Consider the following 14,580-nt stretch of genomic DNA (forward strand, 5'->3'; position numbering starts at 1 on the left):
GATTTTTTGCACCATTACAAAATCATCAAATTTTATAGTAACGAGGGTGGCAAAAATGATTTTGCCACCCTCGTTACTATAAAATTTGATGATTTTGTAATGGTGCCAATGGTTTTGCATTGTATTGTGATACAGGCAGGGCCTGATTTCCACATGAGCAAGTGAATCTTGATCATGTGGCAAATGCTCTTGAGCATTTTCTGTGACCCTCATGATTTTGGGACTCCGAAATGTAAACATATTTTTTGACTAATCAATCTTTGACCCCAGTTGCAGGGAAACCCCCACTAATTTTTGCTTTGCCTAAGGCCCAATCAAGCCAAAAGCATGCTTTAGACACGGGTAATCTACTATTTTTATTTATCCGATTATTTTTCACAATATCTGTACACAGCACAAATACAACACTGCTCTATCAATGCAACATTATCATGAATAATTTATGCAGTGAGTCTAACCATTACCTTAATTATGTTAAAAATTATCAGTAAGGTTCCGCAGTTGCCTTTTGCAATCGTTTTTTGAAAATTGTGAGAATTCTTATCTCTTATTTCAAGAAATATTCCAATTCGAAAGATGTAGTATATTCTAAAAAGATGAAGATATTATAAGATATAAATATAGTATGGTTTTAATTATATTCTAATATTTATAAGATAGAATAGATTTGATAAATAGAAGTTAGAAGGCAGCATCAGTATCCCTGGCAATATTTTTCCATGTGGCCAGCAGAAGCTTAATAAACTGTGTATCAATAACTATCCTCTTTCTTCCTTCCCCGTGTTTCTTTCTACTAAAGCTCTCTTGTGAAGGTGTGATGGATTGTGCCAAAGCAGCATCATATATAGCTACATCTATGCTATAGATTCTATCTAATAAGAAGCATATGATCCAAGACTGCAGTGTTCTCAACAAATTCAATACAGGAAGCTATCATACACTGGTGAGATGTAGAATAATGCTTAACACTAGAATGGAAAGAGCGAAACTTATAAAAAATACAAAAACTGTCATCGATATGGCAAAGCTTCAAGAACATCGATATAAATTCCACTTAGAGCTGAAGAACTGATTTGATTTGCTATATAACGTCACTGTAGATGGACAAGATGTCGCCATGATGAACAGAACTTTAATAACTACTATCCTAAAGAAAGTAGCAAAAGAAGTTGCAGGAGAAAAAGAAATCGAACCGGTGAAGAAAGTAACAGAAGAAACTGATGAAAGGCCAGAGAGAATTTTAGATTAAGAAGAATGACTCTAAATCAAAAGTGGAATATGCAGAACTTTGTAAGATAGAAGTATACGAAAGCAGATTACAGAAGATATCAGGAAGTTTAATTGCGATACTGTAAAGAAAGCACTGGAAACTTGTGCACTAAAAAGGAAAGCACTGGAAACTTGTGCACTAAAAAGGAAAGCACTGGAAACTTGTGCACTAAAAAGGAAAGATGCAACCATCACAAAAGATGGAAATGAAATTATTAGTATCGGGCCAGTAGCCAGAAATTTCGTTCGGGGAGGACTCCTTTTATTTTGGGGGGGACCAAAGTGATAGAACAATGGATATGGCCATCGGCCATCTTTTTGTCCTTTTTTTCGATCATTTTCTCACATTTCGGGGGGGACCAGACCCCCAAGGCCCCCCTCACTACGGCCTTCATCAGTATTTTTGAGGAATTTTATAATACTCTATACAAACATGAAGAACACGATCAGAACAGAGGAAAGGGAGGAAAAAAAAAAAAATGGAACAGAATTTGTACAAGTAGCACCTGTGCTGAAAGAAGAAGTCTACAAGGCTATAAGATATATGAAAAAAGGGAAATTCCCAGGTGAAGATGGGATTTCATTAGACATTATTAAAGAAACAGGAGAAGAATTTGCCAGTATGCTTGGTAGTAAATGTAAATAAAACCTCCCGAATTTCCCGGGGGTTTTTGGGGTTGGGTTCCCAGGGGTTTGACCGAGGGTGGCTTTGATGTCTGCTGGGTTTGTTGGCTACTCCTGGGCTTGTCCCGGGCTGTGGCTTGCTCTGGACGATGTAGGTAGGGAGACCAGGCCTCACGGCCTTTAGTTCCAATCATAGGGATCGAGGGCTGGAGACGTCGGACCAGGGGGATTGGAAATCTGGCCCTTCGGCCTGGCGCAGCCAGTTCTCTCCAGCGTGGTCCAACCCCTCGGGGTAAAAGGCTTATATCCCTCAAGGGACAGAGCCTGGGCCTTGACTGGTCTTACAGTTACAGTATGCTTGTTTGCTAGCTGCTTTGTTCACAAATTGTCTCACAAAATCGGATGCACTTGAAGAATGGAAATGCCTTGGATTAATGCAATGATGGTTCTTCTTTACAAAAAGGGTGAAAAAGAGGGTATCAAGAACTATCAACCAATCAGTCTCTAATTAGTAATTTATAAAATCTTCACCAAAGTGAAGATAGCTTCAATAGTTCATATAGCTTGAATCCAAATTGGACAAAGCCCAACCAAAAGAACAAGCAGGATTTCAAAGTTGATTTAGTACAATGGATCACATCCAAACAATCAGGGAGCCCATACAGAGACACAAGGAATATGAATTACCATTGTGTATGGCCTTGATTAATTTTGAGAAAGCGTTTGACTCTGTCTCCACATCTGCTGTTGTTAAAGCTCTAAATGTAATTCGGGTAGTGAAGACTTACATCAATATCATCAAGAAAATATATGACAAAGCAACTGCAACAATTCATTTGGATAAAGGAAAAGCAAAGATTGAACTTGGGAAAGGAATCAGACAAGGTGATACTATCTCACCAAAACGCTTTACCGCTGTTTTAGAAGAAATATTCAGAAAACTGGATTGGGATAAGAAAGGAATTAAAATAAATAGAGAATTTCTCAACCATTTGCGTGTTGCTGACAACATTGTTACTATTAGCAGTAATCCAGACGAACTAGAAGAAATGATACAAGAACTGGCAAAGACAAGTATTCATGTGGGCTTGAAAATGAATCTGCAAAAGACTAAAGTTATGTTCAACTCCTTTACGTTGAAGAAGATGATCTTGCTCAACAACACAGAGATAGAAGAAGTATAGAAAGCTATGTATACCTGGGACAAGAAATTACCATGGACAACGAAATCATTAATGAAATAAACAGAAAGATCAGGATTGGATGGAGCGATTTTGGCAAAAACTGTGTAATTCTGAAGAGTCACATGCCACTATGCATGAAAAGAAAAGTGTTTAACCAGTGTGTGCTACCAGCACTGACTTTATGTAGTTGAAACATGGACACTCACAAGCAAGACAATACAAAGGATACAGACAACATAAAGGAACATGGAAAGATGTATGCAAGGCATCACAAGAAGAGACAGAAAATGAATCACTAGGATAAGGAACCACACAAAGATATATGATATCATTGAAAGAATTAAACATATAAAATGGAAATGGGCTGGACATATTGCAAGAAGACAGGACAACAGATGGAAGACCACAGGTAGTCTGAATTGGTACCCCCGTTGTGTTAAATGTCCAAGAAAGCATCCCCATGCAAGATGGATTGATGAGATCAGAAAAGTAGCTAGAGTCAACTGGGAGGCTAAAGCATCAGACAGAGAAAAATGGAAAAATTTAGAGGAGACCTTCATCCAACAGTGGATTGAAAATGGTTGATGATGATGGTGGCCAAAGAATGTTGGTAGTTAGAAATGTATGGGGTGATCATATGACCCGTATTATACAGGGAAACATTTTTTTCTAATTAAGACTTCTGAAATTTTTTTTAAATTTCATTAAATTTATTCGTTGAAAATTAATTCAATGATATTATATTGGCATCAAGTTCATTTGAAGAATTGAATTAATAATGACTCAAAATTTTGTAGGGAGAGGGTGCCTTTGCAACTCCTTCAGCCCCCCCCCCCCCAGCATCTTTGTTCCCACCAACAATTTTCCGTCCTAAATTTAGCCATTGGGGCAGTTGCCCCCTTTAGGAGAAATATCAGAGTTCATATACTGTGAAAACTGATACACTACTGTGATATTTACTGTGAAATATCTGAGTGCATACTCTTGGCCTCACCCCTCCCATACTCCCACCAGACAAAGAGGGCTCTGTTGGATAAGAGTAAGAAAGGGTAAGAGTCTAGAAAAAGTAAGCACATTTGCTATTGTTTTTTTTAGAAAATTTATAACTTTTTTATAAAGTTGGAACTTTCATTTCTTGTGCATTTATTGCTGATTTAAAATAAAATATTTTTTATAGAATACTAGCAAAAATACCTGGCTCTTCCTGGGTTTTCTCCAATTGCTTTGAGGATTGAAGAAGTGACAAACCATTACAGAGGAATAAACTGTTGCCACCATTATAACTCAAACTCAGGCCCTCTTGCAAACTGGGCAAACATGTTTACAAAAGGGTCTGGGTTTCAGTCCCAGCGAAGAGCAAATAACTTTTTTTTTCTTCTGAGTTCACCTCGGGATAATATCCAGAAAATATGTGATATATCCTTGATATCTGGGGGCTAAGAAAAAATGCAGTCTGTTTGTATTTGTATATGTTTGTATTCGTGTATTATATGTTTATACCTGTAAAATGTACTAATTTATGTAGTCTATACAATGTATGTGTTGTGTATTTATTTTGTGATTTGTTTATAGTATATATGTAAAGTTTTGTTTTTATAATCAAAAATCCATAGGTGTGTACTCTTACCCCATCCTTTCCCCTACATATAAAACATTTAAAACATTATTTGTGCATTTTATATTCAACACACCATGACAATCTTGTCTAGTGCATCCCATTATTTCCACTCTTAAACAAGGAGCACCAACATAATCCATCACTTGTAGTCGAACATAACGTGCTTCAACTGGCATGGGAAGACTGATAATTGACAAACCAGAACCTCCATTATGAGTAAGTCTAAAATTTATAGGCTAGAAAGAAAAAGAAAAAGAACTTTTAGTCAATAAGACAGCTTATGTTGGCCATTAATAGAACTTCAACCATAAATTTTTTTAATAACTATTTTATTGTTCAAAGATTTTTCAATAATATAATTATCCCTGCAATGCTTTCCCAGTGGAAAGTTATAATGAAAGTTGATGGAGAATATATATGAGAGATACCCTGTGAGCACTCCAGGGTAAAAATTATATAATTTAAATAAAATATGTGGATGTATGCACAAACTGAAAAATATAATTTTTTTCACATTAATATTCCAAAATTGACTGACCTGACCATTCTGATCACCATACGTAAGGAAAATATCTGTCAAATCATCTGTATATTGGATACGAACTGCTAAAGGAAATGCTTGAGAGCCATCTGGTCGAAGAACAGACTGAGTGCGAAAGCCTCGTAGTACAACAGGAGCTCTAAGATCAAATTGAATCCAATTTTCTCCAGGTCTTTGTATGTTACCACACCAACCTAAAGGATGGTCTAATCTGACTCCCTAGAAGAAAACATAAAGCAGAAAATTTAAAAAATATATATTATAATATTAATATTCTTACAAATACAGAAAAATTTGTAGGAATATTAGAGTTAATTTCATATGCTTGAAAAACTCAAGGGAATAAACTTGAATTAAAAACTTTAGTTAAAATTTTGATGCCTCTAGTAAATTGGTGTTTCACAACAAAAATATAATGCAAGAGAAAATTTATTCAATATTATTAAATCCTGGAATATTTTTTTCCAGCTAATCTATGTATATTAAATTGATTTTCTGTCTATGTGTATGTGTTCATTATACAAATCTACAATTTTTGACCGATTGTTGCCAAATCTTGCATATATACCAAACAAGGCCCCTGATTGAACGATAGGCTACTTTAAAAGTTCACCAGAGCTGGGCAAATGCCGGAAATGGGCAAAACACTGTAGGTCAACAATGGTTCCTGGGTCACAACAATGACTTTTGGAGTGTTTACTCTGGTTACTATGGTTCCCTGACAATGCATTTCAGACATGTATATGCCTTTACAATGATTTGTCACTTCTCTAATGCTGCCAGTATATGTATAATAGTTTACTCCTTTATAATGGTTTGTAATTTTTTCAATCCTCACAGTAATTGAAGAAAACCCGGGCAGCGCCAGGTATTATAGCTAGCATTATGGTAAACTTCAATTTCAGTCAAGTGCCCATACTGGAGACAATGGACCAACTTGGGATAATTTAGGGCTTTTTGTTTTAATATGTTGGTAGTCCTGATGGTTGTTGTAGGTTACATTTAAAGCAGGTCATCACATTTGCTTGTTGTTGTATTAACATTTAATGATAGTTTCAGTAGTGTAGCGTGTTTCAGTTGAGAAAAAGATTTTCATGTATTTTCCTGAAAATCTGTAAATTTTAATGAACCGCTGAGGTTTGCACCACAGTTATGTTTAGCCATGGGGAGGTTTCATGATTTAAGGCAATCATGATTTAGGTAAGGTCGCTCCTATAAAATACCGGTTCAATCTTCTTTTACCACCATTATTGTTGGTTACAGTCTGGCTTGAGTAGGAAAAAGTCAAGATTGTCTATACTTGGGACACTGTTCCATGATAGACACATTACATGGAATTATAAATTAATTACATAGAAATGGTCATAGATGCTAGTTCAGATGGGCAGCTGTTCACAATCCATTTTATGAGAACTTACATGGGTAAAACAGATGTGTTCTCATTTCCTGATGTTGATGACAGTGATCAAGTTTCAATAAATGCAATAAAGAGAATTGAGAAACCTCTTAGTGTCTGCCAAGATAGCTACACTTTTGCCCACTAGCTTTTCAAACAATTTGATGTTTTGTTCTTTGTCCTGTTATGTTAGCCAAAGTTGCTACACATTAACATTTTCCAAGTTTGCTCAAGTTTTTAGTTTCTCTAGTTTTCTACTTCCTAAGTTCATTTGTTCGTTTTGAATGCGTGCTGTGATGTGTGATATTTTCTTACTAGAGAATTTACTCTGTGATTTTGTTGTAAAGGTTGTGAAGGTATTTTTGATGAATAATATGATTTCTCTTTCTGAATTGTTTTCAGGACTTCTTTCTATAAGGATTTAACCAGTCCCAAATTGAATTGAAATTAAGGCGCTCGAACATGAAATAGCACACAAAAACTATACTTTTTTTTATGTGCTAAATGTAAACCTAAAATTTTCAAATTATCAGTAAAAGGGATTACACACCCTTGAGAATGTGGGTATTTTTGTTTAAATTTTAACGTTTCATTCAGTGCAAAGTTCAAAATTGTCCCAAGTATAGGCACTTGAGTGCACCATAATTTCCAGCAAAAAAGCCACTAGTATGTAATTTATTAACTGGAGCTTTGCATAAGTGGCATATAATATTTATTCAAAACTTAGACAAAAAAGGCTATATATTTAAATTACTGTTCAAGTTTTTTTTGAGATTTTTATATTATTGCATATTATACATTTTTCCGAAGTAAAAATTTATTTTTTTTTAACTGGAGTGAAAAGAAATACATGAAAAAATGAAAATAAGAATTATTAATTGTCAGAATGTCAAAAAATATTATATAGTGTGCAGCCTCTAATTAGCTATAAAAGCCAAAATTTAATTTTTAAAACTATGTAGGCTGCAGCTTCATTACAGTAAATTATAGGTTTTTGTTTCCAAAATTTTATTCTAAGCTTTACACGATATATTTCTTCAGATGGATATTTGCATTTATATAAAGCATAAGTTATTCATAAGCACATTATTTATTCTTAAATGTAAAAATCATCTCACACACACACACATTGTATGAAACTTACATTCTTACTATATCCAATTTCTGTGCCAGAGGCTTTGATTACATGATCTGGAATGTTTCCATTTCCAACACCCAAATCCCCAATCGGTCTACAATCTGTTATAAAGAAATATAGTGATTTATCAAACATGATTTATCAAATATGATACTATAAACAATAAAGGTTGATTTTGTACCCATTGATTGCAACACACATGTATATATTCTGTACTTCATATAATTAGCAGAGAGGTTCATCATTTCATTCTATGTTGCCATCTGGAGGCTAATGTTGTTATGAGCTGCTGCTGAGTTAGGAGGATGTCTATTGCACAGTCCCATTCAGCCCAAAGGAACACAGTGTTCATAGGAAAGAAAATGTCTGTCCTCTGTAGTTTAATGGCAGAATATACACCCGTAAAGTGTGAGGTTGGTGGTTTGATTCCCCACAGAGGAATGTGACTTTTTTTTCCCAATTATCTTTGCTTGGTATCCATTCATCTGTACTTCACACATGTATATATACACATTAGAACCACACTCTAAACTTTTCTACATGGCCATAAAAATATTTAATAATAATTATAATAATAATTATATTTTCCTTTATGGCCATAAAAATTCTGTAATTCTGTTCTTTACTTAATGTTGCAAGCAATTTCATTATGTTGTACAGTATGCATGTTCTTTGAGCCAATATTGCTGTATTGCAGTGGTTCCCAAACTTTTTCCCCCACGGCTTTTTTGGCCTTGTGATGTTTTATTTGTGGCTGTCTTAGACCTGTCATCGTTTATCTGCAGCTCTCCAGAACAATCTAGAAAAGAATCACTTCAAAGCTCTGAATGGGCACACGCCAATGCACTAACTCCTTGCAATGCCCCTAGAAGCCATGATGTGCACTTTGGGAACCATTGCTGTATGGTGTATGGTAATGCAACCTGAATATCTCTAAACTTCAAAGTATTATGTAATCCCTATTGGCTCTATAAAGCATCATCTTCGAATTGTATTTGTGAAGCCAATATTCCTTACAAAGTACTTAACAGATTCAATATACAATATATACATAATTAATGTGGTACTATTTTTAATCTTTCTTGCTTAACTAGATTATCTGCAAACCAGCAGACCTTTGGTCTCAGTTAAGCCGTTAAAGAGTGGTTCTAATATACAGGGTGAATCTGACCTATTCTGCCAAATGAGAGGGAGGGGTGATAGACGATCCCAATTGGATCATGAAACACCCCCAATCCTATCCTATCCTGAACTGTTTTCGAGTTATAGTGGATAATTGATTATGGAAAAAAATGTGTGAAGTCTGAAAAAAAAATCAAGCTAAACTTTTCCAATGGTAATACCCCTCCCTCCTCATGATATAAATTTGGAGAACCTTATTCCTTAATTCTTTCCTATCTATTTGTCTTTTTTTATGCAACTCTCGCTGGGAAATCATTGCCTCAAAGAATACCACATGAAAAATCTTCAAGCTTTGCTGAAAATGCTTCTTATTGAAAAAAAAAATTAGGAAGAGATGACATAAATGCAGGGTGATGTCAGTTGGGTATTACTGTCCAACAAAAAAAATTAACAAACATATTTCACACACTTCATTACCTAAATTTGGTTCAAATCCTGTTCTGCATTTACAGTAAAAGCTTCCATCAGTGTTTTGACATTTAGTGGATGCCACATCACAAGATGATGAAGCACATTCATCTATATCTGTGAAATTATTCAATAAAAACTTCAACAAAAAGATGTGCTTATTACATATTAATAATATAGCTGTAAAAGTCTATAAAAATTGATGAAGAATGTTTTCCTCGATATAAATTTTAGTGAAATAATACAAATAGTTTCATATGCAAATGAAAAAATATATGTTTTATTATTTACATTATATATACAGTAGAACCTCGATAAATCAACACCTGAAAAGAGTACTGAAAAACATGTCGACTTAAGCCAATGTGAAGTTAGCAAATTTTCATTTGATCTCTCCCTCACAATTTTTAAATATCATTTATGCATGTAAAAGTGTACTTATATATAGTTTTAAAATTCTGCTTCATCATCCATAACAATGGTTCTCAAATAGTTTTAGTCATGGACCCCCTCCCTCAGAAATCTTGGTGTCTGCCATGGACCCCATTTATAGCAGCGGAAACTACAGCCACCTATCAGCAAGAATACTCTTGAACAATGGAAGACATCTATCTGGTACTAGTAAATGGAATGTGATAGCATCGCCATCTACTGGACTGCAAAAGAACTGAAACAATGTTCCATACTCCTATCGAATGATGTCATCACAAATACAATATTACTACTGCAGTCTATTTTTGAGTCTACTTCTGCAGTCTACAGAGGTACTTTTGCACACTAGTTTAATTAAAACTTTTCTTTTAAAATAATAATTTTTTCAACTTGGCATTACTTTTTTTTTATAATTCTACAAGTGGGCCGTGGACCCCCTCCCTCCCCCCCCCAGTAAAAATCGATGGAATCCTGGGGGTCCAGGCACCTCAGACTGAGAATTGCTGATTTATAAATTAACAAAAAAAAAAAATAACTGTAGTTTACTATGAAATTTTTTCCAAATCAACTTAAATTAGAATTAAAAAAACAAAGCATGTCAAAATATCTGTTACTTGCGAATGAGCAGTGAAATTTTAGAAAATAAGGAAAACTTTTATTTCTTTAACTTGAACATTTCTATCTTGCAATCTCAATCATCACTGGCTTGCCAAAAAATTTCAGATATCATTCACATTTATCTGTGATGATATCTGAACAAAAAAAATTGAAAATAAAATACAGTATGTTGAAATATATGTTGTTGTGAACAATGTTGTGAAAATTTATTAACTGGCCAACGCCTGAGCAATTGCACAAAAATTAGTTGTGATAACACAGTACAAATCGTAGTTGACTTAAGTGAGGTTTAGTCATCTTGTGTCAAGTTATAGATGCTTTCCCCTATTGAATTTACTATTGTGACAACCACAGGAATAATAAATGTTTGAGTAACCAAGGTAGTCAAGTTATCAATGTTCTGCTGTATAATAGTATACTAAAATAAAACTAAACAATAAAAGATTGATGCATATTTGACATAAGTTTATACTATATTAATGTACATTTAAATGTCATTTGTAAATAAATCATTTTTATGAGAATATAACTAAAAACTCTCAAATATATACACACGTGATATGAACAATTATTTCAGTAATGTTTTAAGAAAAATACCTCTACAAGTGGATGAATTGGAGAAAGATTGCTCAGGTCCACACTTTATTGTAGAACTCCCTTCTAATTTATAGCCTTTGTAACACTGAACTTTACCTTCATCACCGAACGAGTATTTTTTATTCTGTTCTACAATAAATCCATTTTCTATGACAGGAAAAATGGGACACCTAGTTTCTGGAATTGGAAAAAATTAAAATTCTTGAAAATATTGAATTTTAACAAAAAACGGAGTTGCATAGTTGAAATAAAATTGTTTTGGAAAACAAGTCTTGTTATTTTTCAAAACTGTTGAATAAAATTATTAACCTTCCAGCAGGAACACATCCCAAAGCAAAATGTTTTGTATTGTTCTGCAATGAACCCTTGGCTGACTAGAAATATTCTGCACTGAAAATTTCCATAATTGTGTTTTCTTCACTTTTTCTTAAAATTCTTTTAGATGTTCAGAAGTAGCACTGATTGTTCTGCAATGTATGTCACAGATTTTGGCATATTCTGCTTTGAGGGCATGCATATGTAAAAGATACGCAATCTCCTTTCATCTGCATATCTCCTACATATGTGCGTCCGCTGGTAGGTTAAATTTCTAAACATGTAAAAATTTGATAAAACATGAATAGTTAATGTCAAATGCCTTTATAAAACAAATGATGGGACTTTCTGACCAATATTTTTTGTCTTTTTTTTTTCACTGAAAACATTTGAGAGAATTAAATGATTTGTATTACTCACTGACACACTTTGGCAGTTCGTATGACCACTGACCAATACTTGTGCATACCAAAACTGGAGCTCCAATGCGATGATATCCAGGTTCACAGCTAAACCTTATTACTGTTCCATACCTACTTCCTTCACCATTTAATAAGGTTCTGATTGCATGTGGTGTTTCAGGTAGTTCAGGACAAGATGATGCAAGACAAGTTGGTAATTTCTCCCATTTGCCATTTTCTTGACAACGTATTGTTTCAGTTGGCCTTCCACTCAAAAAACCAAATCCAGCGTAACACTGGTAAGTGGCATGACCACGAAAAGTGACATTACTGGCAGAAACAGCAAATCCATTATCAATTTGAGGAACGGGTCCACAATATTTTTCTACAAAATCAAGAAAATTTTCAGTTTTAAAAACAGCTGTGAGTAATAAAATGAAATTTAAAAAGTATAAGAAAATTTTAATGAGAAAAAGGTATAGAAGTATCAAGTATCAAGAAGTAGTATTCAACAAGAAGTATCAAGTGATACACAATAACAGCAATGCATCAAAGATTATTTTGTATAAATTTCATCTATAATCCAAAAATATGAATGAAAAAATCAAATTACAAAGAAATTATTTATACTTATTGCATCAACATGGTAAAAACTTTAGTTTTGAAAGAAACTTTGAATGTGTGCAACCAAATTTGAGACATCTGAGAAACAGGTCAGTCACTTAAGAATAAAAATATATATCTTGACGTCGAGAAATATATATGAATCCTAACATATTCATCATAAATACAAGCATTTTTGAAAAACAAAAGAAAAAAAATTTTCAAGGCCCACCATATAACAATATTTCTTCATTTATTTCTCATCATAGAAAAATTTTAAGAATCTAAAATCTTCAATATGAAACAATTTATTGTTAAATTGCTTTGAGTGACATTACTGCAAAAATTTAAAAACTTTTTGTATATTCAATAACTCTACTTTTTACATTTAAAAACCATGTTAATTCAATGCTATAAAATAGGCACAAAGTTAATTGTACATTATTGTAAAGTAAATTTATTGTGGAGATAGGGGCAAGTATTGAGGGGGGAAAGCTGAGGCCCATTGGCTGAATACAAGTTTATGACTATGATAACATGAAGCACCCATTAATGTCACTGAACAACAAATATGATGATAGGGCTAAAATGATTGAAAATCAAGAAACCAAACAAAATAGCAGAACAGGGGGTTTCCACATTAAAACTTCTTGCAGAACTGTAAGGACTGTTCCGCAGAACCCTTGATGATAACTCAAACAAATTTTTGAATATTCATCCAAAAAAGTGTGTCCTTACTGCTGTCTCAACAGTATCATATTCCCAGGGCAAAATGAAAGATGGCTTAGGCACCCACTCTTAATTTACATGTTTATTGTCACAAATCATTGTGCCAGATTTTATCGTGGAAGCCACTATGCAACTAAGGTCCCTGTGGCGTGCCTAGGTGGAACTCATGTTTTAAGATGACCCTGGGTGTAAAGGACATAAAAATTTTGCAATTCAAGAATCCTCACTTCTAATGAATGAAAAGTTTCCAAAAAAAACATAGTTTTCACTATGTATAATTTCTTGTTGAAATGAAAAATGGCATTCATGAACTTGCTTCTAGAGCTTGTGATTCAAAAATTCAATGTGAGAAAATATAATGTGACTGTTTCTAAGTTGTTTAATCATCCACGTGGTCTGATTTTTTTAAACCACACTATCTCATTAAAGTTCAAAACAAGGAACAGCTTTGTGAGTATCAGTAACAAGAAATGTTTCTTCTTTGTAAGCTCGCTCTTGTGTTCAGAGATTTTTAAGGGTTCCACGGCATATTTGATCATGCGAAACCCTAAAAAAGCTGTCACGGAATCCCAGTTGGAAACCCATGTTGTAGAAAATATTATAAACAGCATCAGCTGAAATAGTAACATGATTCTAAAAATAAATAAAAAATAATTTGACAATATCTTATATGTTATTTGAATGCATAATTCCCAAAAAATAAATGAAACTAATTATATAACCCACTTTGATTTCAAATACACTTGAAGTGATTTGAAGTATGTGGGTACCCATTAAACAAAACATCTACTTATATATTGAGTTACAGTGATAACCAGAGAGAGAAGATTCAAGTAATTAGAATAAAAACTAAAAAGTAAATAATTGCAAATGTTTCTCATTATACCTTGGCAGCTTGGGATACGACTGACATTCCAATGACCACCTTGCATACATTCTGCTAATATTCTATCTCCACCTGAGCTGAACTCTTGTCCAATTGGACAGATATAAACAACTCGGGCACCGAATGTTGTTTCCCGACTAGATGCGATTGCTCTTTCTCCAACGGAAATTTTTGGACAATCTAATAAATAAAAAAATTTTTTTTAAATCTAATAGATTAAAAAAATTCTGTAAAAGTGGATAGTGTCAAAAGTTACAGTCTAAACATAGTTCTGAACAAATGTAATTATATTTTAATAAGGAAAAAAATTTTAATTTTGAATTATTAGTATTAACACACCAGCACTGAAACTAGCCATCCATCCTGTTGCTGTGTTCATAGGATTGGTGATGAAATTTACAAGAATATTGCCACTACTAGCAGTTAATGTTATAGATGGTCTGTTCATGCCACTAAACCCTAAACTTGGATGGAGTTTTACATCAGAGGAAGATACTCCATCATACACCTGAAAATTAAATATAGAAGATTGAGAACTCTTTGAAAAAAAATACAGAGAATTTTTGCTTCTATAATTTTATTTTTCAAAGTGATTAACCAAAACACAGGTGGGTTACATGTAGTGAATGAAAAACTGAC

The 14,580-nt window shown here is 33.7% G+C and overlaps 1 protein-coding gene across 1 annotated transcript in view; it reads right to left on the reverse strand.

The window, feature by feature from the left end:
• The window catches only part of LOC149085090 (uncharacterized), a 146,169-nt gene that overhangs the window by 77,789 nt on the left and 53,800 nt on the right, over positions 1 to 14,580 (reverse strand). The window contains exons 12-19 of the mRNA XM_089232879.1: positions 14,281 to 14,449; positions 13,942 to 14,121; positions 11,743 to 12,108; positions 11,008 to 11,184; positions 9,370 to 9,477; positions 7,777 to 7,871; positions 5,234 to 5,455; positions 4,769 to 4,931 (exon numbers count right to left, since the gene is read on the reverse strand). Of these exons, the coding sequence (XP_089089005.1) occupies positions 4,769 to 4,931; positions 5,234 to 5,455; positions 7,777 to 7,871; positions 9,370 to 9,477; positions 11,008 to 11,184; positions 11,743 to 12,108; positions 13,942 to 14,121; positions 14,281 to 14,449 (1,480 nt within the window). The remainder of the gene's footprint in view (positions 1 to 4,768; positions 4,932 to 5,233; positions 5,456 to 7,776; positions 7,872 to 9,369; positions 9,478 to 11,007; positions 11,185 to 11,742; positions 12,109 to 13,941; positions 14,122 to 14,280; positions 14,450 to 14,580) is intronic.

Source organism: Pholcus phalangioides, unplaced genomic scaffold (assembly GCF_987345545.1).
Source record: "Pholcus phalangioides strain wild (caught in Gottingen) unplaced genomic scaffold, Ppha-v1.0 ptg000007l_1, whole genome shotgun sequence".
Lineage (NCBI taxonomy): Eukaryota > Metazoa > Arthropoda > Arachnida > Araneae > Pholcidae > Pholcus > Pholcus phalangioides.